This window comes from Neodiprion pinetum, chromosome 4, assembly GCF_021155775.2.
Source record: "Neodiprion pinetum isolate iyNeoPine1 chromosome 4, iyNeoPine1.2, whole genome shotgun sequence".
NCBI lineage: Eukaryota > Metazoa > Arthropoda > Insecta > Hymenoptera > Diprionidae > Neodiprion > Neodiprion pinetum.
In genome coordinates this window covers 20,538,807-20,566,113 of record NC_060235.2, presented here as the reverse complement: position 1 = coordinate 20,566,113, position 27,307 = coordinate 20,538,807, and the positions used below count along the sequence as shown (strand labels likewise).

The 27,307-nt window shown below is 40.1% G+C and overlaps 2 protein-coding genes across 6 annotated transcripts in view; one reads left to right on the top strand and one right to left on the bottom strand.

The window, feature by feature from the left end:
- The window catches only part of LOC124217790 (uncharacterized), a 174,975-nt gene that overhangs the window by 31,470 nt on the left and 116,198 nt on the right, over positions 1–27,307 (bottom strand). The window lies entirely within an intron of this gene.
- On the top strand, positions 1,633–26,823 carry LOC124217786 (homeotic protein empty spiracles). Its single transcript, XM_046623845.2, has 3 exons — positions 1,633–3,002; positions 13,375–13,547; positions 24,736–26,823. The coding sequence occupies exons 1-3, from the start codon at positions 2,153–2,155 to the stop codon at positions 24,955–24,957; spliced, it is 1,245 nt and encodes a 414-aa protein (XP_046479801.1). The 5' UTR covers positions 1,633–2,152; the 3' UTR covers positions 24,958–26,823.

Here is a 27,307-nt window from a genome sequence, read left to right as displayed (position 1 = left end):
AAAATTCTATTTCTCTGGTATGAATTTTACCAAATATATTCCATTTCCGAATTACGAAGGATGCACTTGAACGTAAACCACTTTTACGTTGCATCGCAGCGTTGACAATGTGTTACGTTACGCATGATAATTTTCGCAAAATGACCGCATGTTAACAATCACAATAGGTATACATATCGCAAGCTGCACGGTGCATTTAAGTGAATAATGCAGCCGCATCGTGAAGTAGAAATGTATTATATATTAAAGATTATTATTCATCAGAAATGTATTATAATATATCATATACCATACAGAGAGCATCGTCTGCAAAGAATTAGCTTCACAAACAAAATATTAACAGCAAAAGAGTGAATAATCTTGTTGTGACTCGCGTAATCTTGTTATATAGATGTACCTATACATATATAGCTAGAGCGGCGGTAATCGGTGGCGAAAAAGTAAAACCAGGATTCCTCGGACACCGAAATAAAATTGTGAGCCAATTCGATTCCCGCCGGCTCGTGCACGGTTCACCGCGCTTGCTCCCGAGTCACTTTATTGGCAGTGTAGGTACGTCTGAATGCATTGAACGGATACGAAAAGGCATCAATTTCAGGGTTACAGATCCTAGGGTCTTTTGTGTAACCTGATTTCAAGACGACCGTCGGTTCTACGAAGAGTCAATTTCATCAAGATATTCCAGTGTAAATTACGAGACGAGAGAATTGGACAACAGGAACTTGACCTATGTAGAACATCTAGCGAAAATTTTATCGGAGTGAATCGTGATTCGCGATCAGAGAGTAACGGATTTTATAAAATGTCCCGTTTATTGAGGGTAATGAACGTTGGAATTTGGCAAAATTGCAGGTGGTGGAGTTCGCGTCGACTTTCAAGTGCAAGGACTTGATTCAAGCTTCGCGAAAAGTCGGTTTCACGAAGATTTGCGTGATACCCACATTGGTGAATCGTGAGATGAGAGAACGAGATGACGGGAAACTCGTAATTGGTACGATCCAAAGAGGAGTTAACGAATGAATATTGATTTGCAGCCAGAGAGTAAGAGATATAAAAGTAAAGGAGTCCGGTATATTGAGGATAATAATTACAAGGTTTCGAGTTCAACAAAAAATACCACGGCGGTGGATTTCGAAGTAGGTATGCAGGAAACTCCGTTGGCAAAATAAGAAGCGTGTCCCTTACCGAGTAGATATACGCGTCGAGTGTAAAATACGGGGCAAAAATGAGTGGGAAAGGTAGCGATCCCCACCCCCGAACATCGTGTCGAATTCCCCCGCCTCCGACTCGGTTAAGAAACAGTACACTCCGCGGGCCAGACGTATTAATTAAACGGCTCATTTTCATGCCGGGGCAAAAAGCGCCCGCGCCTCGTCCAACGCCCATCGCGAACTAATGCGTCCCCCACCACCTTCCAAATAGGGTTTGCCCGTGTGGCAGATTGGGGGCAGAGAGGGCGCGGCCGAAGGATCTGAGCCAATGACGCTGCCGGAGGAGCAGACGAGTCCGGGAGATTGTTTTGGCCCCGCCCCCGCCTCCCCCTGACGGCGGTAGGTGGACGTGGAACTGACCCCCCACCACCGGGGGCAGTGGCGTTTAGTCGGTAATTTTCTCTCAAACACCATCAAGACCCGACGCCAGAAGCATCCGAGACACCGCCGCTCCTCGCGCAGCTGCGGCAGGCACACCGCAGCATCGAAACGACGCAAGGTTATCGGGCGATTTGACAGTGAGGAGAAGACGTACAGTGGTTGGATAAATGTTGTTTTGTGGACGTTTGAGTAAGTGACAGTGCGCGATAGGTTTTCGAGCGGGTAGAAAAAGCCTCTGGATTTACAAGATCCGGAGTCGCCTGAACTCTGGACGTACAACGATTGTCAGGCCCCGACGGGAAGTGAAACTGGTCCCCCGAATCATCGCGGTCATGGCCACGGTGTGCGTAATCAAAGTGTGACAGTGTGCGGGATAGAGAGGATAATAATTTTGTAGTTGAGTGGTTTTCTTCGGTGGTTGAATAACGAATGACCCTCGCAACGGCAACGCCAAGGGTAGTATAGGAGATGAGGCCCCGTCAGGACACTCGCTGAGCACGGGACAAAGGGGGTCTCAGCAGGAGCAAGGCTGCCGAGTTAACCTGGCCGCGACACGTACAATGATGCCACTCGCGCCGACGCCGATAGTCGCGGTGCCCTCGAAGCCGAAGATCGGTTTCAGCATCGACTCGATAGTCGGCGGGGGCCGCGAGGACCGGCTTAACAGGGTCGCGGATCACCTGGAACGCGATGGAAGTCCGATGGAGGTCGAGGGGTCCTCCTCGCCGGGCCCGATGCGGGGCCGCCAGGCCTCGCTGCAGTCCCCCGGGGGGCACTCGGAGGGTTCGGACAGGCCTGGGTCAAGGAGTTCCTCGGTCGAGTCGTATCCCACGGCGAGGCACACGCCCGCGCACAACGGGCACCCCTTGGGCCTGACCCACCACCTCCAGGAGTTCAACCGCACCACGTCCCACAGCCACAGCGGCGGCTCGACGCCGAACAACAGTCCCAGCCCCCCGCACCGGATATCCCGCGACTCCCCCGTCGGTGGGCACCCCCAACCACCACCCGGGGTCGTAAGGCCCAGTCCCAACTACCTCGCGCCGCCTCCGAGCGCTGCCGCCGCCGCCGTCGCCGCAGCCGAGCAGCTCAAAACCCTTTACGGTCTTCCTGGACATCCCCCGGGAGCCACGCAGCCCGGGCAGACCGAGTACCACTCCCAGCAACTCGCCCTCGCTGCCAACCTCGCCGCCGCTCAGCACTTTCAGGCTGCGAACCTAGCCGTCGCCCTCCAGGCCCACCACGGCGCCTCGCCCCACGGACCCCCCCATGGGCCTTATCCTCACCCCGGACCCCCCGGCGGGCCACACCCACCGCCGCATCCCCATCAGCCGCCCAGAGACAGCTACCCCCTTTATCCATGGCTATTATCCAGGCACGGGAGGATCTTCCCTCACAGGTTTCCCGGCGGTAAGTCAGACCCTCTTTATCAACTCCACGTGCGACAATCGGTGCAGGGGTACCTTAAGCTTCTGCCGATCGAGCATCGTCCAAGTCTCGAACGGTCGCTGACGCTCGGTTTTAATAACAAGCGGGTTATGCCGGATCGTTGAGATCTGCAAGTGTGAGCGTTATATTGTCAACTTCAGCCTCGTCACCTACTTGATCGGTTGCAATCTTCATTTTCATAAACGGTGGACATTCACTGGCGTGACGTTCAGCGAATCGTAAATGACTCCGCGCACTTGTAATTAGTATACCTACTCGTTCTGGAAATATCAGCCACTGTACTCATAGCCACGAAATCTATAGCCGTAACTGTTCACTGATATCAGCAATTTCCACTCGTTTATGTTCAGGAAGTACGAGTAATCGGGATCATGACGATGCTTAAGTTATCCAAATGCATCGGAATGTGATTGATGATTTGACTAATTGTAAAATCGGAGCAATCGTCTATTATAGGTGCATTATACAGTTGAGTGCCCGAATTCTTCTGACGATGGATTCTTCATCCTAAATAGTTACACAACTTAGCAATGTAATGTGAAGAAAGCTAGTGATCAAAGCGATCGAACAACTCATCCAACACTGTACCTGAAAGATTCTACAATTTACCGACAGACAGCAATCGAGAAGCTTTTCAAATTATCATCAGTACTGAGTCTTCAGCCACTCTGATAAAAGATTTCTGATCGAGAGTCCTCGTGAAATGTTTCGTCAAAAATAAAATCTCGACTATCCAATCTATCCAAACGTCACGGTGTGACAATATTAATTTTTGAACCAAAGTGACTGTATATTGTAAGAAAATATAGTTATTCGCCAGAAAAAATTTGTCACGTGAGTTTGGGTGATACAATAAATTTTTAGACTTGAAAGACAGGTATTGTTTGGAGCAAAATTTTGTGTACGGTATTAATAAAGTCCATCCGTACAATGAATATTAAAGCAAGATTGCTTCTTTCCATAAATTGGCAAAATTTTGTCGTGAAACAATAAACACGACGACATTTGAATGGAGCTAAAGTTGTACGACAGATCGAACTAGAACGTGAATTAGGTACGTAATTTAACCGTGAAACCATAAGGAAATCGGTACAATCATCTTGAAGTGTTGGGAATACAAGCAACCCACAAGTCGGCTGAATATCCGAATGACGGAAGTTTACAAGAGTCTAACTAGCATGTCGATAATATATATATATATATATATATATATATATATATATATATATATATATATATATAATGCCGTATAAAATTATTTACCAAGATAAGATTATAATTGTCGCTACGCAGGTTGCTTAACACTGAAAGCATAAAGAACCGAAAGAGAGAGAGAAAGAGATGAGAGAGGAGAGGGAGGTGTGGAGTATAAGAGAGCGATAAGGACGCGCTTCGGTTTATCAGACGTTCAAAGTCATTTGTTGTTCTTTATACTCTCGTTATATCCGAAGTGTCAGTGATCTACTTTCGAACAAATTTTACGAGTAAGCTAATGAGGTAACCGAGATTGTAGGCCTAGAAACTGCTAATTGTAATAACGCGCCAGCGTTTGTATTCGTTCCATTTTCCCATATTTAACACGAACCTAGAAGAGGCTGTACCAGGACCGATCATTAGTACCTTGCAATAAGAATGAAATTGCCCATACTTGGACTCCCGTATCCTGTTCAGTATGTACCGCGAGTTGCAAGAGCGGTTAATTTCACTCCGAAGGCATCGATTAACGCGATCATTGTGCGGGTTAATGTTATTGAAGTGTACGCGAAACGCTATAAAGTGGAAAAAGCTGTATCGGTGCGAGCTTGCTTCTGCCGTACTTTACCACCACGTAGGTACATATATTCGTACCCGCAAAACGGGCCCGTCGCAGAGATCGCCGATTGGCCGAAGCCCAATTATCAAACAACAGATTGTAACTTGACGGGGACTTTCGCGCCGGCTTTATAAAGGCGTTCGAACGAGGTCGGGCATTGACGGAATACCTTAGTCGAGGCTCGAGGTGTGCCGGACCATGCACCGTATACCGCGAAAGACAATTATCATAAATTTGCGGCAATCAGTAGCCAGATAGGCTAACAGGCATAAGCTGGAAGCACGCACGTGACCAGGTTGGACCGAGGGAATGCTCTCTCGCCCACTTACTGCCCCCCTGCAACAGAAAAATCGCAACATCGACGCCATCTTTGTTCCGTAATGACGTCACGCTCACTCCCTCCCTCCCCCTTGGTACCGGTCGTCATTGCGGAGGAATGACTCTCTGTGTTGGTACCAAATCGACTGTTTACTCACTTACACTTACGTTATACCGTGTACACGATGCGTATCGTTGTATCACAACTCAAACATCAATTATCTCCGTCGTATAGTTTTCGGTCGTCGCGTTATTTTTTGTTTTACGCTTCCGGTCGCTCCTGTGACTTCTCATCCCCGATCAATTATTCGACATTTCTTTCCATTCGCCTTCTCGCACGTTGGATGTCGAGTAATAACTATCGGGCAGCTGTTGGAAAATTAAATATCTACTCAAGTAGATACGATATTTTCCACCTGGATTTTGATTTTCACTGCGCAAGACGCGGAATCATTTCAGTTTTTTTAACGGAGAAGCTCTACCTGTAATGGTTCACTGAGAAAAATTTCATTTGTTATGGTAACTGGAAGAGTTCAGTAAAACAGGTATCGTTAAAAAAAATTGTTTGAATATTGTTGGAATTACGAAAAACGAGGTACGCGTAAAACATTTTGCGCTGTTGTCGATAATGTTTTGGTAATCGCAACGCAAAATCAGTTTTTAAGGTTTACTCTACTTTTTTAGTTAAACAAGGCTTTAACGTCAATTCATTGTTGCACAAGCGGTAAATTTTCGCGACAGTTGCGACAAAATATAGTAACAGTGATTAGAACGAGAAAGAATAGTAACGGATACTAGAGACTATCCGTTAACAGCTAGAAAACTAATTTTAAATTTCTACCTAGAACTATACTTTTCGATTGTGGTAAAAAATGAAAATAGTCAAGGACTGAGCGGTAACTGGAACTAAAATTTTCTCTCAGTTCTGATCAATGGAAGTGCATTTTTCTTCTACGGATAAAATCCAATTCCTGACTATCGTTAATTCATCATTTTCATTATCTTGGTCGATTTAATGGTTTCAAAGTCGTTTGACTTCGTGAATTCGTTGTACAATGAAATTGTCGACTCACTTTGGGGTGTCGAATAACTTACGCGTGTTATCGCTCTAGAGGTTGCGACGATTAAGTTCAGTCGCACTTACGCAAGTGTGCATCGCAGTTCCTTTACACTGCACATTACGTAAAGTGAGATGCAGTATAATGCTCGTGTGGTTATTCAAGAACGAGCATAACTAATACCAACATGTGTTCGCGTTATACGAGAGTGAAAAGAGAGAGAGAGAGAGAGGGAGAGAGAAATAAAAAAAGAGTGATACTGGAGTCGTTACACAGTCTTTACTGATACCCGCTAATTGCAAGATAACGGACAAAGCTGCAGTTAAGCAGGCTCGATATTGCTTCAGCCTTTCGAAAATATAACAACGCCATTAATTAAGAGGCTAATTGCTTGCGAGGGTCAATCTATGTTTTCACGCTGTACAGTCGAAATGCATGAATTTTCATTCGTCTGATTTACGCTTTGAGCAATAGCCGCGATTTCTCTACTGAACGCCGGCTCGCCGCATGGCCTAAGTGTCCTTCTCTTTGGACCCATGAGTTAACCCCCATATATCCTGTGATTAATTGACTAGTTTGTTCACCCCTTTAAGTATATAATCAACTTGGTCGTAGATCATGGGGTAATACATAAATCGAATCGCGCTGAATCATGCTTCCCGCACCCGGCCAAATCCCTAGACTACATCGATAAGTGTGTAGCACTGAACGGCCTACCCTTCAACAATGGTCTGAAAATAAACAGCGTTTCCACTGATTTAATTCCTCTGGCAGATTCACCGCGATTCGTTTTTCCTCAAACGATTTCGAACTGACAGAGGAAAAACGTTCTCGAGTCAGATCCTTGACACAAATCGTATCTAGAACGATGCATTGGTGCTTGACAGGGTGAAGAAGCCGGGAAATCTCAACACCGGATACTCGAATTCCGTATAACTTTCCATACCCGATTACGAAAAAGCGGAATGGATTCTTAAAAAAAGTATTCGTTATCTTGATCAATGAATCTAGTTGGAAAACGGTTCGGAACGTGGTTCGTTTCACATTTCACCATGGGTAAAGTGTCCAAGAGAAGTTAATAACAGTTGCATTATGTCTAACCGGGTAGAATCCCGCCCTCTGACATGACGCTGAAGCCCGACGGGGGGTCGGTAGGTAGCTAGACTTCCATTTTTTGACAGGGGAATGTAGAATCGCGCAATAGAAATAGGAAAGGTAATAACAAAGCGAGGCGGGAAAAGGTATACTGTGTATAGAAAATAAAAAGACGTGGTAAAGAGCAAAGCAGCGCGATCATTCCATTCATCCGTAGACCGTATGATACGCATTATATACCTCACACTGCCATTCCACCCCGATTGTCAACGTTTTGCTGAATGTCCTGTTGTCACTCGTGTCTATTTCGTACGATGACACTTTTTTCCTGTAGAGTGTCACAGGTACGAAGTATTATGTCGTGTATGTGCTGTCTATACATATACAGCGTAACGTATTCCATGGAATAACTTTTTTCGGAATCATTTCTTACTTTCTCCACTTTCGTGAAGTAATTTTCAATGCGCTTATCGCATCCCCGGGGCAAATTTACGACTGAATGAATTTCTGATCAAACTGAAAAAAGCAACAAACAATCTTTGCTACAACAAGCAAAGAAAAAAAATGGGTATGGTTTCAAACCTCTATGTCAACTGGAACACGTGCCGCTAAGCTCTGCGAGTGTTAAATGTAAAATACATGTAGTTTTTAGAACTAGTGATTGCAATTTTTATGACTTTGGTATAAATTGAGAGATCTGTTTGAAACTTGGCAGAGTTGTTGCTTATAATCATAGAAACTAACTGTGAAAATTTTTAAATTTTATCGTTGTTGACTTGAAGGCTTAAAACTTACCACAGATTTTTTCCTAATAATTTGGAACAGATCCGGATGGCGTCCCGTTGAAAATTTTTCTAACCCCCCAAACAAGGATCACCCTAACATATATATTGCTCACACAACTATATAAAACATTTACTCCTCAACGTAATGCGATCAGCGACATTAGAAAAAAACAAATAAGCTACACTAAACCAAACTGAACTAAATTGATCACTTCAGTCAAACATTTAATCGCTACGCAGCAATATATTATAAGGACGAGAGCTCACTTTGGTTGTGAGAAGAACCCGCCATCTGGCGGCGCGATGCTAAAAATTCGCGGTCAGAGTTGAATCGAATGATTCTTCGTGACATCGTTGATACTTACTTTTCATCCGTTTGCTAATTTATTATACCGAAGTTGACGTCACGCTCGGTTGCCTTTCTTGACATTGGAACGGAGGCCGAATCAAGGATATAAACTAAGTGTTACCATAACTTTGTTACGCGTTGCGGTTAATACCAAGTCAAACCCCAGTCGCACATGAACCGGTAATACATTAGGTATTAATAAATTGCCATTACCATAATTGCCCGTTACACGTATACGGTATTGGTTGTATAGTAAAGGCGACGCACGAGTGTTGTCCTAACAAATTTGTTGTCTCATATTTCAGCAATTCAAGACCCACCTATGAATTTCTTGTACAAACACTGCACAACCTGAGCCTGCTCGCGCGCACACAAACGTCACCGTCATCTTCGCACACAACGTCGTTTCGTCTAGTGTTTAATGAACAGTGTTAAATGAATTGTGAGATACAGCATTATCCTCAACGGATATACATAACCCACCCAGGTTGACTCGTTCCTGCAACGGTGTGCACGTATTCATATTGAAATCTCGGTAGCTGTCAAACGTTTACACTATACCCGGCTGGTAATTAAGTTTCGGCAATCCGCTCGCCTGGCAGTCCAACTAATGTTCCTCGTTTAACATCTTACCTACACCTAGCGTTCACCGTACTATATGTCGTTTCATCAAACTATCTATAGGTATTTATTATTATTATTATTGCTGTTATTATTATTATTATTATTATTACTCTCAAGTTCATGATTTGTGCACTTTCAGTTTTTTCCTTCTCTCGTCAAATTTTTAGCAACTTTGTTAAAAATGAACCACACATATATAAAATACTCCGTTGATGAAAAATTATATCATGTGTAATGTACGTCAGTGTAACGTGCATATGGCGGGTGTGTATATATATATATATATAAACGTATATATATTTCGTTTCTGTGCATGTCTGCAGGCTTAATAATCAATATTAGCAATTTCAATTACGTTTTAAATAGGCTACCTCGTAAAATGGCTGCTTAACGAGGCGCTATTTTATACTTCGAACGTGCCTCTCGACCCGCAGCAGCTTTCGCGTTTATAAGAGCCCGCGCTGCAACTGGCAGCCTGGTCAAACATATCGCATGTATAATTTCAATTTAATTGACTCCGGGTAAGGAAAAATCAATCCATACACCGGGAGTTGAAAAAAAAAAGTACCGCTTCTGTGTACCTGCAATGGAAAAAAGCAAATCGCCATATCGATCTACTGGAACGAATTAATCGCGTGCGGTTTCGTACAGAAACATTCGGATAAATTTTTATTACTGTCATTGTTCATGGATTTATATGTTGAACATGACTAATTTTATAGTTTTGTTGAATCGCTGGATCGAATTCATAGGTTTAATTTTTCTATGAATATAATTCGTTGACCTGATCGGTGATAAGAATTATTCACTAATCACAATAATATATTCAACAGTCGTTGCTTTTTTTTAAATGTCGTTGAAACAGCCAGTTTATATTTAAACCTTAGAACCTGAAGTGAATTAACAACTCTCGGTATCTTTATGTATATATATATATATATGTACATATACCGACTGCATAAACCTGGATATAATTAAAATGAATAACATGCCTTTTTCCCGCATATATAAAAGTATATCTATGCAGCGGCGAGGCATGTTACACGCATAAAGCACGGCTTTGCTCCGCTATATCGTGTGTATCTATATAACTGAGTAGATATAACGGGCGTGCCCGTGCAATTATCGCCTGAATAACAAACGAGTTTTAAACGTTATACGCACAGGTTACGTGTAAAAGAAATTTTGAGGTTAGGCTGATTGCGCGCGCAGACAAAATGGCGGTACTCAACGGCTCGTGCACGCGTACCAACCGCCCAGCGTTGCGTAACAATTAAAAAGGCGCCCCCCCTGCACGCACAGCTTACGCCTATTTGATACGTTGTAACGATCTGGTCTCGTTGGCTGTTGTTTTTTTCCTTTTCTCTTTCCTCTTCGTCTTCCGCTTCATTTTTTATTTCAAAAAGTATAATTTCAAGTCGCTCAGGGCGCCTCAGCTGCGCGGCCAGCCTGATCAGTGCAGTGGGTAGGATTCGAATATACCTACGTGGTGAGCTCGCTCTGCAGGTAATTGCCGGTAATTACTGGGTCGCGCTCAAACTCGACTCAAGCTCCTCCGCTCGTGTTGTTACATTCGTCAGTGTGTGCGCTCTATGCGCCGAGAATGCCCGCGAGGCAAAATCTAGGAAGTTTTACTCGGCTATACGCCACGCTCAAACGCTTTTACGCGCAGATCAGCGCGGATTTGACTCGCGTATATAACGACGCGATGCTTATCGGATATGGGATGAAGGAGAATGAGAAAATTAGTCACACAAAACTGCCTGTTAAATGCCTCCTTTATTCGGTCTTTAAAACGATGTTTGAGTTATAGAGCAATTATACTTTTGGTATTCAGCGTGTGAGATTGATTAGTTTCCATTGAATATATATCGACTTGTTGTATTCGCAAGCTACGACGATTTCCTCAGAAACTCAAAAGAAAGCGAGTCGATTACAAACACGAGCTTAGATTCTACCGATTAAATATCTCGAATTACTTTAACAATGATTGAAAACAAGTCAGTTCGTCGAATTCTGTAACGATGATGAAAATCTGGATACAAAAACGTATACTTGAAAGTTTGATTCTTCAAGCTAGATCGAAAACTAGAATAATGAGCCTTTGACCACAGAATAATACGAGATTTCAGAGATCTTTCAATTACGTGACTAAGTTTTTTTGTTTTATCAAATCGAGAGTAAGAAACTTGTAAAAACTGATTAGGATTATCATCAGTTATTTGAATAGGCAAATTTGACGAAATTTTATCCTACGTTGAATCAAATTAATCTGAATTCAGTGAGGAATGTCAGATAAACTCTATAGTACAATTTTCTCAACACGAATCAATACAGAAAATGATCTGATCACTGCCCAATGCAACAGTCAAGAAACCTGGAGTTACAATTGCCTAAATTGAACCCATATAATTACGAAGAATTGTTCGGTCTCTGATATAAAAAAAAAGCGACACGTAAGTGCACCAAATTTGTATCGAATAACTGTGTTACGTTTTAATGCAAAATACGTTTATTTAAACTACATATTCATCAAACCAATTCGTGTAGCAATCTGCAGTTGAACAATTATCACATTGTATCGTAGATCCCGACACGACGCTAGTATGAGGCATTCGCATGTAGCGGACTGAAGAAATAGCGAGCCCGCAGCGGTTTCGGTCACGGAAAGACCGCGCGGTTCGTATTTTGCACAAGTATAATAATGATACAAGTATACCTGCACACGTACAAAACGATAGGTAGAAACAAAAATGTAATTGCAGTGTAAACGGGGGAAAAATCTCTGCCGCGTGCATGTTCACAAAGAACGCGATGTATATCCCCGTGTACATATTATCCTACAATATATCCTCCAGGATATAAATTTTTCCCCTGTGCAGTGCGCATATTAGCACAGGCAATACACCGTATGCGTCAACCCGTTCGAAGGGTGGAAAAGGCAATATTTGATCAATGCGTTTACAACTAGAATCGTGCAGAGCAGTAATTATTATGCCTACAAGGCTGACCGGAAATGGTCACGCTATAGAAAAATAATTGAATACATCGCCGGCGAATTCAGTTTGCTTTCCGAATATATTAGGTATGTCATTTACGGGGTAGCAGAGGAAAAATCAATGGAGATCCCAGGGGATGACACAGAAATCTATAAGCTGAAAATTTTGCACAAGGCAAATTTAGTCAAAGATCAAATTTCTCAGTTATTCCACAGTCTTCTAACAAAGTTATTTCACCTTTACGTGTTTGTACACTGAGAGAAATTTTTAGTTCCGGTTACCGCTCAGTCCTTGACTATTTTCATTGTTTACCACAATCGAAAAATATAGTTCTAGGTATAAAATAAAAATTAGTTTTATAACTGTTACCGGAAAGTCTAGTATCCGTTACTAGTCTTTCTCGTTACGATCACTTTTACTATATTTTCTTGTAACTGTTGCGAAAATTTAACGCTTGTGCAACAATGAATTGACGTTAAGGCCTTATTTAACTAAAAAAGTAGAGTAAACCGAAAAAATCGATTTTGCGTTGCAATTACCAAAAAAGCATCGACAATAGCGCAAAATGGTTGAGTGTAGGCTCGTTTTCATAATTCCAACAATATTCAAACAATTTTTTTAACGATACCTGTTTTACTGAATTTTTCTAGTTACCGTAACGAATGAAATTTTTCTCAATGTAAGATTCTGTTAACGTTCGCGAATTTTTGTCGAGTTTGCCAAGGGCGGCGGAATAAGGTAAGTGTACCAGTTATTGACACGTTTAGATCCAATTATTGACCCTTATATTTTACAATATTTTAAATACGGCACAAATTCCAAATTGCTCAATGATTAAAACCAATTGTTAGAGGGTTAAGAACTACAAATTTATTTTTTGCTAATTTTAAAACTTATGATCAAATAGATACAACCAAAAAAGGTCAATAATTGGGACAGTGTCAATAACTGGTACACTTACTTTAATTGGCGAACTTGATACCCGCTGCAGCGTTATCGCCGATTCTTAAACACTGAGGAATTCAACAGCACGTGCAAAACGTTTTCCTCAAATTTTATACTTCAAACCACAATAAACATCCACTTGCATGGTAATATGACGATTTGTGATAATTAATAAGAATTTCCTTGACAGAGGTCAAGATATATATATAATTATATATATGCGTTATATGACATATGTATGTGTATATATATATATATATGTTTATGACATTTTTCTCATGAGCTCTAATTGTCAAGAACGGTTTGATTAATTGCGGTTTCCGCTTTTCTTCAACTTTTTTATTCAGGTCCAGATATCCCCGGATTCCTTCTACAGCCGTTCAGAAAACCGAAAAGAATCAGGACGGCGTTCAGTCCCAGTCAACTTCTGAAGCTCGAACACGCTTTTGAGAAAAATCACTACGTCGTTGGAGCGGAAAGAAAACAATTGGCGCAGGCTCTTTCGTTGACGGAAACACAGGTGAGGAAAATTTCATTTCCCATCAGACTTATTACACTGGTCTGCAACAAAATCCTCCTTCAAAAAACTATGTCATAAATATGAAGATTTTGATGCTCTGAATCTGTTCCCGATGGCCGATTTTTTCTATCACGTCTCAATTTTTTTCCGAAATATCATAAATTTAGGTTTTTTTTTTAATTCGTTTTATGCGTTAACATTATAAACAACGTATGTACGTACGAAATAGGTTTTAGCTAGTCGTAAGAGAGAGGAGGAAAATGGTCAGCAGCAATGCTTGCTGATTTTTGTTGGTCGATTCGCCGAGAAACTACGATGGAAACGATGAAAAGAAAACAAACTACAAAATAACTTGAACCATATTACCATAATAAGATGAATATACTGATATTTTTATAACTTGTGACTGTAAAATTAGCATTTTTTGCTGTAAAATTTGGACCGTAGTCTTTTTTCACTTTTTTGTAATTGTTGTTACTTTGATAATATCGCTTTATAATTAAATGAACATTGTATTTAAAATCTATGTGCCGTATTTATTTGCATGTTAAATTCCGTGCTTAGAGCACCAAATACGATGTTATCATGGATGAAAACAATGAGGACAAAAAAATTAATTTTTTTTTTGCAGACCAGTGTTATCAAAGATATATTCATGTATTTACTCACGTTGCAGACAATTTACGATCAGCAATCGAACTACAATCGTATAATTTTAATTCGTTCAATGTAATTCAAACAAACTTATGTACCTATATCGAAACCTTCGGAAGATTCGTACAATTATTCAAAACTTTTCAAACTTACAATTGTCACTCGTGAGATTTTCTTTTCTCAGAAATCCCGACAACGTATGAAATTAATCCAAAAGTTGCGAGAACATTTATCAGCTTATCGTGTGCACGATATTACACTTGGAAAAAAAATGTCTGTGAATTTAACAAATCTGTTCTGAAAAAATGTATAAAAATGTTGTATCATAGGAATTTATTAGCGAGGATCGAAACCTGAATGTTTTCAAATTCTTACATCCGAATTATCATTTCACGCGGTCGAATGATATAACTAGTATTCCAATATGGCCGACTGTGCACAGCGTAAGCACACGAGCCCCTCCTCCTAGACTTAACGAGGGAATTGATATGATAATTTGACACGGGGGACATTTAACGGTTCCGCGTATGAGCTGTATGAGAATTAAGCAGTGTGATTTAACACACTGTACAACGTATAAAGGACGGTAAAATTTTTTCATTCCTTTTAATATTCCCTCCTTCTCTTTCCCTCTCTCTCTCTCTCTCTCTCTCTCTCTCTCTCTCTCTCTCTCTCTCTCTCTCTCTCTCTCTCTCTCTCTCTCTCTCTCTCTCTCTCTCTCTCTCTCTTTATATATACACTGCTATGTATAAAGAGAGGGGATCACTGTGACAATTAAATTCAGGGGCAGAAAATGTCCAGGCGTGTTATAACGTGAATACACACTGCACTGTGTTTAATATGCGCGCGCATTTGAACGATGGCAACCATTTTACGGGACGGGGTTGTTACAATTAACTCGTTATAGAACCCACGATGGGATACAGCTGGGAATTTTCTTACATCTCAGATTTATTTCTTTATCTTTTTTTTTCTTTTACAATTTATTTATTCAGACAGAATTAAAGCCGGAAATCAATAAATTAAATAACTGCAGGCTTATATTTGTAACAATTATCAATTGACTTGACGTGAATGCAATAAAGTTTTACATCAGCTACTGGAAATATATTATTCGAGATCGAAAAATTTCTCACGATTACTTCTACGATTTAATAAAAGTAATAAAAGTAAATTATTTCACGGAATTTTTTTTTTTATACGCAACGGTGTTATGAATAATTTCATTTCTTATCGGTTCCGTTGAATAGTTGAATATTCTCTGCATTTGACACATGATTATCAGTCGAACTCTCTCCAATTTGATTAATTCATTTACTGTTTCTCAAATGTCGAGCGATTATAACTTGAAATTAAATTTTTATCAGAATCCAAAAAATCACGACAATACAAGTAGTTTGAATAAGACGACTAATGAACAATTCAAAATGGTGAATCGTATAAGCCAGTAATAATCGTATGAAAATTTCATCTCGAATCATCTGCAGATTATTATCGCGTGAATTCGAGTAAATCGCTAATTGTCCGGAGGAATGCATCTAGACGGATCGTGATTCGAGGTAGTACCTAAATGTGGGTCTGGGCCGTAGCTTTGGGCCTCGTCGTCGGAGGTGGTGGTGGAAGCCCGCGGTGCAGCGAGCTCGAAATATAAATTAAGAGTCGGCCGGGAGCCGTTCGCCTCGAGTTTAATGGCGGCGGTGAATAATTAACGATTCCCCAGTCCCAACATATATGGACAGCAGCTCGGTTCAGGTATGCGCGAGACTCGATCAGGCGGCGAACGTAATTGCGTCAAGTAATTAAACCGCCCGGAATTGACCACTTACCAAACAAAAGATGCAAATTGAAAGATAATCGGGCCCGCGGCTGATTATTACTCGACAAGCATTTCACGTATGCCTGCGCATTTCTTGCGAAATTAAAATATGGTGGATATAAGCAGAAGATCGTTTAAACTCGAAAGAAATTTCGTCTCGTTCATTTTTATTAAGCAATACGTTTTATTCGTATGTTTGTGTAGTAGATTTATCCATTTGTAGTAAATCCAATGTAGTAAGGAGTAAAGGTTTCATTTTATTCGATTCGAAATTTGTTCAACAAATGCGATGAAATTTTTTGTCTCGAACAAGTAAATATTCCAACTAATTTGTTTGGGATACCTTCTCGTTTTTTCGAATTTCTTTATCTGAAGCATGAAGAGAAAACTTATTAAACTCTAAACAAATTTGGTCTAATTCCTTTTTCTTTTTTTCTGAAAGAATAAATTTCATTCGTACTCATATGAGTAGACGGTAGATTATCCATTCGCAAAGTAAAAGTTTCATTTTATTCGATTCGAAATTTGTATCGACAAATGCGACGAATTTTCCTCGCGAACAAGTAGATCTGAACTGCTTGTTTCTGTACTTGAAACTTCACGAGAAAACGCAGACAGAATTTAAATCCTGAAAGAAAGTAAACACCGAAAACCACATCGAGCAGAAGATTTATCTTTAGATAGTCATCGGGGAAATAATGAGTGATGTAAATTTGTTCGATTTCGTGAAATTTTACATTCTGATAGATTCTGAAGCCGTATTTGATCGCTTATGAAATCGTTTCTTTTAACTGCGGATTTATATCAATCCATAAAATTTTTATTGATTTTCGGGCGTTGATTAATAAAATTGCTAATTGGCAGCGAATTAATGCATTTCGCAGTAGTAAAATTGTTGATTTCGCCGAGCGGAAAGAGATGTGTTTAAAAACAATCAATATTCATTCGACTCCAATCAGAATCATAAACAATCGGCATAATCAGACGGATATTATAATTACCTTCGAATACTGCAACGATGCGATTCTGCAAGTCAGCAGCAGCAGCTACATCTCATCCAATGTATTATGCTAGTTCACTTTTTGCACTTATTTTTCGAAAGCTGTGATGATCGCCATCCTGCGATTGATTTCTAGCAAACCGAAGCTCAAAACTAGACTGTAAAAACCGATTGATAACATCACGATAAATATTCTCTTAAAAATTATCTCCATAGCAAAACCAATTTAGAATCTGAACAAACAATAACCTACATATCTATATATATGTTATTAGACAAATTCGAAACGAATGAAATTCTTTCTAAAACAAGTAGATGCGTTATTCAGGTTTCTTCATATTTTTCAATTAATCCGATTAAAACCGAGATCTCTCCTATTTTACGAATTTAGCGGATATTAGGATGAAAGAATCTATTGCAAAGAGTTCATTCACACCGGAAGATTTTATGTTTTTTAAATTATTTTTAATCCCGTAAAGAATTTTCACGTGATCATAATATTATGGGGATATTTTAGGTATAATGTTATTAATTCGTGGATGTAATAAAAGAAATTTGACACTTAGCCAGCCCGTGTTTATTGAAGAATAATACCTGCAGATGATTTATTTGATTTCGTTTAGGATCGATTAATAAAACGTTTGTCACTCGGGCGAAGATCGAACAGATTTAATGAGAACGTGTACCGTCACGCCTGGATATTATTCCGTGGGTATATGTTTTGAATTTATGAATATCAAATGATTCATATCGTGGTGACGATCAAGTAATATTATTATACACAGTTATAACGAACTGTCTCGTAAACCAGAAAGAATTTATTTCTTTCTCTTTTTCCTTTCCTCGTCTTCTTCATCATCTTCCTCTTCTTTTTCTCTTCTCAACAATTTTATACCGTCCGCGTCCCACGTATTAAATTTTTGTCACATAAATTCATTCAAATGAAATATATGAGAGTTGCGAGAGTGAAATATCAAACGCAAAAAAAAAAAAAGAAAGAAAACAGAATTCTACTCCAAACGTACAAAATCTCGTCATTTGAAATATTTCAGAGCTACTTGCGTTTTAAAAACAAATTATAAATTGAAATTTAAAAAGCTGCATGGCTTGGAAATTGTTTTTTTTTTTTTTTTCTTTTCGAATAATTTTCGGGGGAATTTCGTTACATCGCGTGTCTGTAATTTTGGAAAAAATGGAAATCAAACGCGATTCGTCGTGATATGACATGGCGCGATTTGTGAATTATTAACGGATCCGATTTCCAAACTTCGTAATTCAGCATTGGGCTAGATTTCCGAGTTTTTCCTCTGGTAGCGTAGAATTACGCAACTCAATGCAGCGGTACAGTTGTGTAATCGCGTTAGGGTCTTATCATTGATCTTGAGAATTAGTGCTGCTACACCCTCGTAAATAAGTACAACATGTGCACGCGAATCGGAAGCCGTAAAACTTGCTGGCGAATATTACATCGGATTACTCACGATTGCTCGCCTATTTTAGAGCTGTTTATACAATAGCAAAGTATTATTATAGTACGCGTATCGCGGTATTCGCGATTTTTTACAGAGACGTACACGCAGATATCTGCTCTGTAATGTGACGTACGTGTGCGTTCCTAATTACATTGATCACGTGACGTGCATGGTTTATTCGATTAATGATACAGAAATTATTACAAGAATAAGAAGTAAATTTCATTAGATATACGAAGCCGTTTTTCTTCATTCTCATTTCGTTTGAATATTTGAGAAACGGCGATATTTATTGTGTGAATTAATTAGCCAATCGATTGATGTAAGATTCACAGTTGAATCAGACTTGCAATTATTGAAATAAATTTTATTCAAATGAAATTGTGCCGAATTTAACGGTAAATAAAATACGTCTGATTAATTTTATTACAGGATAATCTTTTGGGCATTCGAATGAATCCTTTTGATTTTTGTCACACATATTACATGTGGAGAGAAGCTATGCTTATATGGTATGCCTATTAGGTTGGTCCTTATTTGGGGTGTTTTCGAATTTTCTTGCCGACAAGGCAGAAAAAGTTTGCGAATAAATCAATAAAAAAGTACGCGAAACCGGGAACCTGTAAGCCAACCCTAAGTAGGTACTCCCGCCAAGGCCATGAATTTTCCCATGTAATTTCAACGGGAATTCGGACTTACTGCACTATTTTTTTTCGTCCACGGCTAAATGGTATTTTAAAAATTCTGAAACTTGGCATATGTCTTTCCTATATTCATAGATATTCTAAAAAAAATTGGCCGATTTCCCATTGAAATTACATGGGAAAATTCATGGCCTTGGCTGGAGTACTTAGGGTTGGCTTACAGGCTCCCGGTTTCGCGTACTTTTTTATTGATTTATTTGCAAACTTATTCCGCCTTGTCCGCAGAAAAATTCTAAAACACCCCAAATAAAGACCAACCTAATGCCTGTGCAATTGCCTCGCGTTAATAAGTTGAGGATTTATATGTATATTTGTTCCTTTCTCATCTTCCAGACATGATTATACGTACATAGGTATAGCGGGTACTATTTAAAATTCTTAATGCGTAAACGGCATGTCACTGTCACTTCGTTACGCGCATACAGATCGGACGGTGCACGTATTAATAGAACCGGTAGTGCATTTCATACCTATCCATCCTCTCGGATTTATACGCTTGAAAACCGTACCTTGACGAATGAAATTTTCATTCGAGTTCTGAGATCCAGATATTATTTTCACTTCTAACATTTCTAATTTCAACGTTCAAGCTTTCGTAATCTCGGAATTTCATAAACACCGGCTTCGTCAATTACGTCAATTGCATTCGTCGCAATTTTTTTCTTCACAAGAATGTTGTTTCCATAAACCGTCAATAAATATTTCATCGTCCGCAGTTTATACGCAATTTCCTATTTTCAACGTGGATAATTTCTCTTTGATCGTTGTGTCGCTTCAACCGTGTACAAATCTAAATTACCCTGCGTCGATTTTCATTGTAAAGTATAAAAAGCACGTCATATAGGATCAGATATATATATATATAATTCCGTGCGTCACACATGTACCCCTGGATTACGTACGTGCGAAGGTGGCGAAATGAAAACGTAATTCAGGGAGATATTGAGGAGGGAACGTGGGCTCAATTTCGTCCTAAAAAAACATCGTCCCTCCGCAAAGGTTTCCCCGGGAAAAACTCTAATGCGGTGTCGTTTCATATTTCGGAATAACACCGAAGCGTATAGAGGCATAGAGCCTCCGGACCGTCGGCTGGCAGATACCCAGATAACGAGCGTCGCGTGTTGGGAGAACACTCGGTGTTTGCCCTGGCAATATCGCCTCGACACGATCAAAAAATAATATCGTTCGTTTATTTAACGGACGATCGTTTCGCGCTACTACCGAAGGGCTCCGCCGTTCAGGGGATTAAAAATGGGTTTACTGAGCGTGACATCGGTGCTGTACCCGGATTATCACGATCCGGGATCATCGCGATCGCTCGCACCTTGCCGACTCCGGTCCATTTTCAATCAGCTATATTTTCGCTGTTTATATCGAACTCGTACAACTGCGAAAAAGGGTAAACCGAGTGAAAAACACTGGAATTTATCGCCGCTCGATCGGCGATTCGATATTTTTCCAAAACGTAGACTGAACACTTTTTTCTTTTTTTTTTTCATAATACAACTTTATATGCAAACGTAAATTCATACATTTTCTTTTCCCTTACTGGAAAAAATCCTTAACTCGAGGGTAAATTCAAACCCTCAATTTTCTTCTTATGGGAATTCTGTATTATCTATAAGTTAGAGGTACAAATTCACTCCGTAGTTTAGGGTTGTTTTTCGTACGGGCGTTAGGACTTGAAAAATAATTGTGAAATTCGTGTACGGAAAGATTCGAGTTTTTTTACTTCTCCCTTGTTCTATTTTCTGCAAATCAAGAGCGCCTATAAGAGTGTAAAAACGTAATTTTTCACTCATCGACGGTATTTGATCCGATTTTGCATCCAAACCTGAAAAAAAAAGATCGGCGTGAGTCGCACAGCATCTGTGACCGGAGCCTCTAACGATAAAAGACGTTAATCGTTGTTAGAGAATTCGATTTAAACAGCATGCCTAATTTCTAATTCCACTAAAGTGCCGATAAAATCTCACGCTACGCGGTTTTAACCGTGCATTTTAATTTCGCCTTACTCTCCGAGCGTCGTAATAAGTATATAATTAGAAAATTAGTGTATATATATTGCTCCGACACAGCAACAATGATATTAAACCGAAGGATGAATCGCGATCGATCTACAATATCGCTGTTCGATGAGACAACTAAAATTTCATTCATCATCGCAGGAACTTTCGTTAGGCGAATATCCAGTTTCCTGTCACCGCAGTTAAATCTGCACGGACGTGCGGCTCTTGTAACGCACAGCAATAAACGTAATTATATCGAACAGTGGTTACAAAGCGTTTGATAGATCGAGCATATGCCTCCGTATCCCGCGCGCATTATTATTATCCGTAGCGTAGGCCTGCAGCATTCGTTCCTTAACCGGGCTACCAACCTTTCCTTGCGTAATTAGAATATTAATTAATAATCCGGATTAATTAATTCCCGCACGATCGACGACGCATACCGCGAGCCTCGACTCCGCCCATCTCGACTAACCCATCGTGTTATTATTAAACATGCGCACAGCGGTGTAACTCACTGCTGACGTATATTGTGGGCACTCACTGTCACCGCGGTTGTTTAATTACATACCCGGAGTTCGTTATTTCATCCGTGAGAACACGTGTCTTTGATCATTGTTTGTATTGATAAATTTATGTTTATCACCGTTACAGATATACGAGTATTATCGTGCATGGTGCGCGGGAACTGATCGTAAAGAAATTTATATCCGAAATCGTAACATTTTATTACGCAAAGATAAATTTAAGAGGCCTTGATCAAATAATAATCATCATGACTTGGGTCCCGATGAAACCTGGTCGAATCCCTGCGAAAAGAAACAATTTTTCAACTATTTCTCATCCTTAACTGAATAATGAATTGTTCGAGGCGATAGAATAATTGATTGATTATGAGCTTCGGGAATCAGTCGGGAGTTAATTAAATTTTTACTCATATTTTAGGTACAGCTCGTTTTTTTATTCCCGGGAATTCGCGACTATAAATATTTGTATTGACTATATATTTACTCAATTTAGTCTCGTTATTGTGCAGGAATTGTACCATTTTATGATACACATGCTACCTTAAAAGGGACCATCCGACAAACGCGTTCACTTTTGGAGCTGTAGAAGGGGGGATTTGTGACGCGTTATCTTAGGGGGGAGGAAGGCTGGTCAAACGATCCATTGTTGAATGGCTCCTGAGGCCCTGATTTGGTAGCCACGTGAAATCCTGAAGATTATCAAGATGCCCCGATAAATCCCCATTTGATCGCTATCGGAAGAAACAATTTTTCAACTATTTTTTACGATCGACCAAATCATTCGAGGCGAATAAACTATCGTCTGACCCGGCCCCGGTTGGGAATTAGTGGGGAAACATTGTCGTGAAAGTCATGAGAAGGCCCGACTAGACCCAGAAACAAGGCTTTAACGTCAATTTATTGTTCCGCAAGCATTAAATTTTCGCAACAGTTACAAGAAAATGTAGTAACGGTGATCGTAATTAGAACGAATAGTAACGGTTACTAGACTTTCTGGTAACAGCAAGAAAATACTAATTTTTATTTTCTACCTAGAACTATATTTTTCGATTGTGACAAATAATGGAAACAGTCAAGGACTGAGCGAAAACAGGAACTAAAAATTTCTCTCAGTTTTGGGAACACGACGACACGTATCTCGTGATCGAAGCTCGCCGAATCGTCGTCAGCAGAATATGTGGGGTGTGCAGGGACGAGACCGCTTGCCACTTACCGAACAATTACCGCGGCAAATAGGAGGCCCCGTCTTTCAAGCTCGCAGTATCCGATCCCATCGGAACTCACCCCGCGATTCGCTAACGGTTTAATCGTTTAATCCGGTTCCGCGGGAGCTGCTCCCCCATTTGGTAATCACCCTCCGCGGCATCGGTAGTCATGGCTACGCCGCGTCTCCGACTTCTGATTCGTCGAAATCTCCGCAGGAGGGTTGGTACCGTTTCCGGTTCAAACGTTCGTCTCTAATACCCCCGAGATGATGGAATAGCTCGCCCGGGGGCTGCTTTATCGTCCGCCGGGGATTACCCGCCGGATTTATCCCTGCCTTCAGCCGCCCCTCTTCTTTCGACAACCTTTCGCCGATTCTATGGCTGAAAACTTTTGCCTCACCCTATCGTTCACGTCGTTACATTGTGTGCGCACGCATCGGAGACACACGCCTGCCTGTGATAATACAATGATAACAGGGATCCAACGGTTGGTGGAAAATCCGCGACACCCTTTCGCCATCAATTTTCAACGGATTTGAAAATAACTCTTCTCGCCGCGGGGAAGAAAAGCGATCTCTCGGTCAACTTGAAAATTCCTAATTTCACACGAAGTGTGTTGTGTTTTGGAATGCGGACGATTATTTTCGAGGGGCAAGTAAGACGGAGGAATGGTTGCCTTCTTTTCGAAACTTACACCGAGGGATATTTTTAGTTCCGGTTACCGCTCAGTCCTTAACTGTTTCCATTTTTTATCACAATCGAAAAATATGGTTCTAGGTAGAAAATAAAAATTAGTTTTTTTTAGCTGTTACCGGAAAGTCTAGTATTCGTTACTATTCTTTCTCATTACGATCACTCTTACTATATTTTCTTATAACTGTTGCGAAAATTTAACGCCTGAGCAACAATAAATCGACGTTAAAGGCTTGTTTAACTAAAAAAGTAGAGTAAATCGAACAAACTGATTTTTCGTTGCAATTACCAAAAAAGGATCGACAATAGCGGAAAATGGTTACGCGTACCTCGTGTTTAGTAATTCCAACAATATTCAAACAGTTTTTTTTAACGATACCTGTTTTACTGAAGATTGCTAGTTACGGTAGGTAACAAATGAAATTTTCCTCAGTGTTGTCTAGGCGAAAGTCATCGTTGAGACATTATTTTACCAAAATAGCAAGTCGCGGTTCTCGATCAATACCGGGAAATTTGACGATGAAGAAATCCCACTTGTGGAAATGATTGGCAATTTGGAAATGAATTGGAACTTCTCCATAGTCAATTAACTCGAAACTGAAAAGTGCGCTTCGCTACTTTGGAGAATTGATATGCGCGTGTCGAGCTTCACGTACTGCAAAAAGTTTTGGATTCGATTTTCCTTTCGTAACGTGAAAATTTATTGTTCTGTTGCCAGCGTTGGAGAAACAACTTTTCCGAATCTATAAACGTTACATATAAGAATGGCGTTTGTGGCTAATTCAATGAGGTTAAAGTCGATTTGTCGAATGGCTCGAGTCAGCAATGCCGCAGCATCGAACCCTTTGAATAATCGTCGACGCGCTAAAAGACGGTACAATGCTGATTTTCCGGCCCGATAGAGATCGGAGGGGCGAACCCTCGACGGAACATTGCCTCGGAGTCAATTCGCGGACAATGATTCGAGGGGGTTTCACGGATCTTAGGGCGCATTGTTACCGGAAACCCTCGTTCGGGTCGGGCCTCTGCCGAAGGGTCGTCGCGCCGTTTTGCGCCCGATTAATTCGCTGCGGGGACAATTCTGACCTCCTCTTCTCCCGTGTTCCAGGTGAAGGTCTGGTTCCAGAACCGGCGGACGAAGCATAAGCGGATGCAGCAGGAGGAGGAGGCCAAGGCGCAGCAGCAATCCGGGGGCAACGGCAACAACGGAGCAAACAAGAACACCCATCACGTCAGCAAGTGGCAGCAGGAGACGGGCGACTACCACCAGGACGAGGACGAACACATCGATCCGGAGAACGACGAGTGCTCGAGCGGTTCCGAAGCGTAGCTAGACGTCCTTTGCCTGGACTAGATCGAGGCCTCAGAGATCCGCCGAGTCCTTTGAATTTTGGATGACGGACGCGTGCGCGAGCTCGACCAATTTTTCCGGGGAAAAACTGAAGGAAGGGGCGTAGATTCGACTGCAGGAGGACGAGGACGATCGTATAATGCTCAAGGAGCGTGCTTCCTCCGGATATTGTGTTTTCGGTGCAGTGAAATTCGATGACCCGAACCTATCGAGGAAAGGGCTGTCAGAGTTTCTTACGATCAGGTGAACGAGCTTCGTCGATTAAGGGGATGGAGTGTCGCGTCGTCGCGCCGAAAAACGACTACAAATTTTCACCTTCGGTATTTTCATACTTCTTTCTGCCTACCTTCGACCGAAGCGATGAATTTTTAAGGTCACCCTCGCGAATCGAGGAAAAACGCTCTTCGTACCTAACTACACAATTATCTCTTGCCATGTCGTATTCGCCATATTATTATGAGAAATCGAATAAACTGTACGATGCGTGACCTAAACTTGAATATGCAAATCGATCACTTTTAGCGATTGTAAATATAAAGAAGTTACGTTCTGCGCAATTGATCCGTGTGCGTGTGTCGTGTGACCGTTTATCGTTCTACACTCGATTAAATTTTTAGTACCTAAATATATATATATATATATATATATAATATATAAATATATATATATACACACACACGATTATTATGAAACAGCGGCGAAGATACGTCTGAACATATGACGCGTGTCAAATTGTATATAGGTATACGCATACACACACATATATGTATACATATATGTATATATAGTGAACTAAATGACCTAAAACAATAGAGGAAAATGAAATAATGAAAAAGAAGCGATAAAAAAAACTGTGAGTGCCAAACATATTATTTTAATGAAAAACACAAACAAACAGAAAAGAAACCCAGTGTGTACCGATGTATTTATAAGTTAAGTTGTTACTATTATACATATATATTATATATATATACATATATATATATATATATATATTATATGTATTTTATATATACATACATATATGTATATATATGTGTAATTGACAGTATTCTTTATTATTCGATGTCTGAAATGTACTAAATTATAAATTATTATTATTAACTATTGTTCGCCCGAAGAAATTGATCGGAAATTTCTGTGCAACGATATGAAAAAAGAATCTCGCCTGGTTCTGTACAACTGAGGCCTGATTTAGACCCTCCCAGTTTTTCTTCTCGTGTAATATTTCTGAGAGATGAGTGGAAAATAAAATGCGAATGAATAAATAATTGAAAGACAAGAAATGTTGCAAGAGAACGGTATCTATAAATAGTAAAGCTCGGGCTCTAAGTCGGGCCTAAGTCACAATATAATCGAGTGAAAAGATATTTCACCACATGTCGTTATAAAATACATGCTTGGGGAACGTTGACGATATAAATTACATGCCTACTCATATTTAATATCCTTCGTTAGTCAACCGAACCGAGAATTATATCATGTGTGAATAAACGACAACTTTGTACTACAAATAAGAATTTCCTGACCAAATCATGCAAAACGCGACACAGATTTATTATTTTTCTGATCAATTATATTACACATATTCATGTAATATGTGAAACGGGGTGAACGAATATAATTTATTGTACATATTATATTAACGATATTATATACTTGTAAATAATAAATGTGATTTTACTTGACGTACGAATGTACTGTATAATGTATAATGAGTAAAAATTAACAAACCAAGAGAAGCGAGGCAAATCAATAAGATTTTCAAAAATAAAATTATCATGTCGTATTCTATAACGATACAAACAAAATAATAAACGATATGACAACTCGTGTCATGAAAAAATATCTTACCTACATGTGCATTAATGATTTACGTACGTTAACGATATTATTTTTACAAGCGTTCAATTTCGAAGAAACAATTATACTCGACGTTTGAATCTTCTTCTTTCATTTATTTCTACGTTAACGCGGACTGAAGACGACAAGATTGAAGACGAGTCTCTAATCGCTGGTGTCCGTTTTCTCCATAGAGTAATTTTTTTTTCCTCATTCTTTTTTCTTAGCACGATATCAAGTTACATCATGCTCAGGATACTTTCAGGTATACATTTCTACTCTATTTTTTCTTTCGTTTCACCTCCATCAGGTGCCTCTTCTCTCATTCATTATTTTATTTTACCTAATATCATTCCATCACACCTCAGCTGCAGAAAAAAGAAGCAAGTGCAAAAAAATACAAACATCAATATAAAATATAAAATATATTGTACACCGCTTTTTATCTTCTTCAAGTTTTTGCATAATGTGTAATAATGCAGGATAC

What these genes read in the sequence shown, in the direction of transcription:
- LOC124217786 (XM_046623845.2), top strand. Translation starts at nt 2,153, where the DNA reads ATGATGCCACTCGCGCCGACGCCGATAGTCGCGGTGCCCTCGAAGCCG. An exon ending in CCCTCACAGGTTTCCCGGCG is followed by an intron (nt 3,003 to 13,374) that starts GTAAGTCAGACC and finishes TTTTTTATTCAG; the next exon opens with GTCCAGATATCCCCGGATTC. An exon ending in TTTCGTTGACGGAAACACAG is followed by an intron (nt 13,548 to 24,735) that starts GTGAGGAAAATT and finishes CCCGTGTTCCAG; the next exon opens with GTGAAGGTCTGGTTCCAGAA.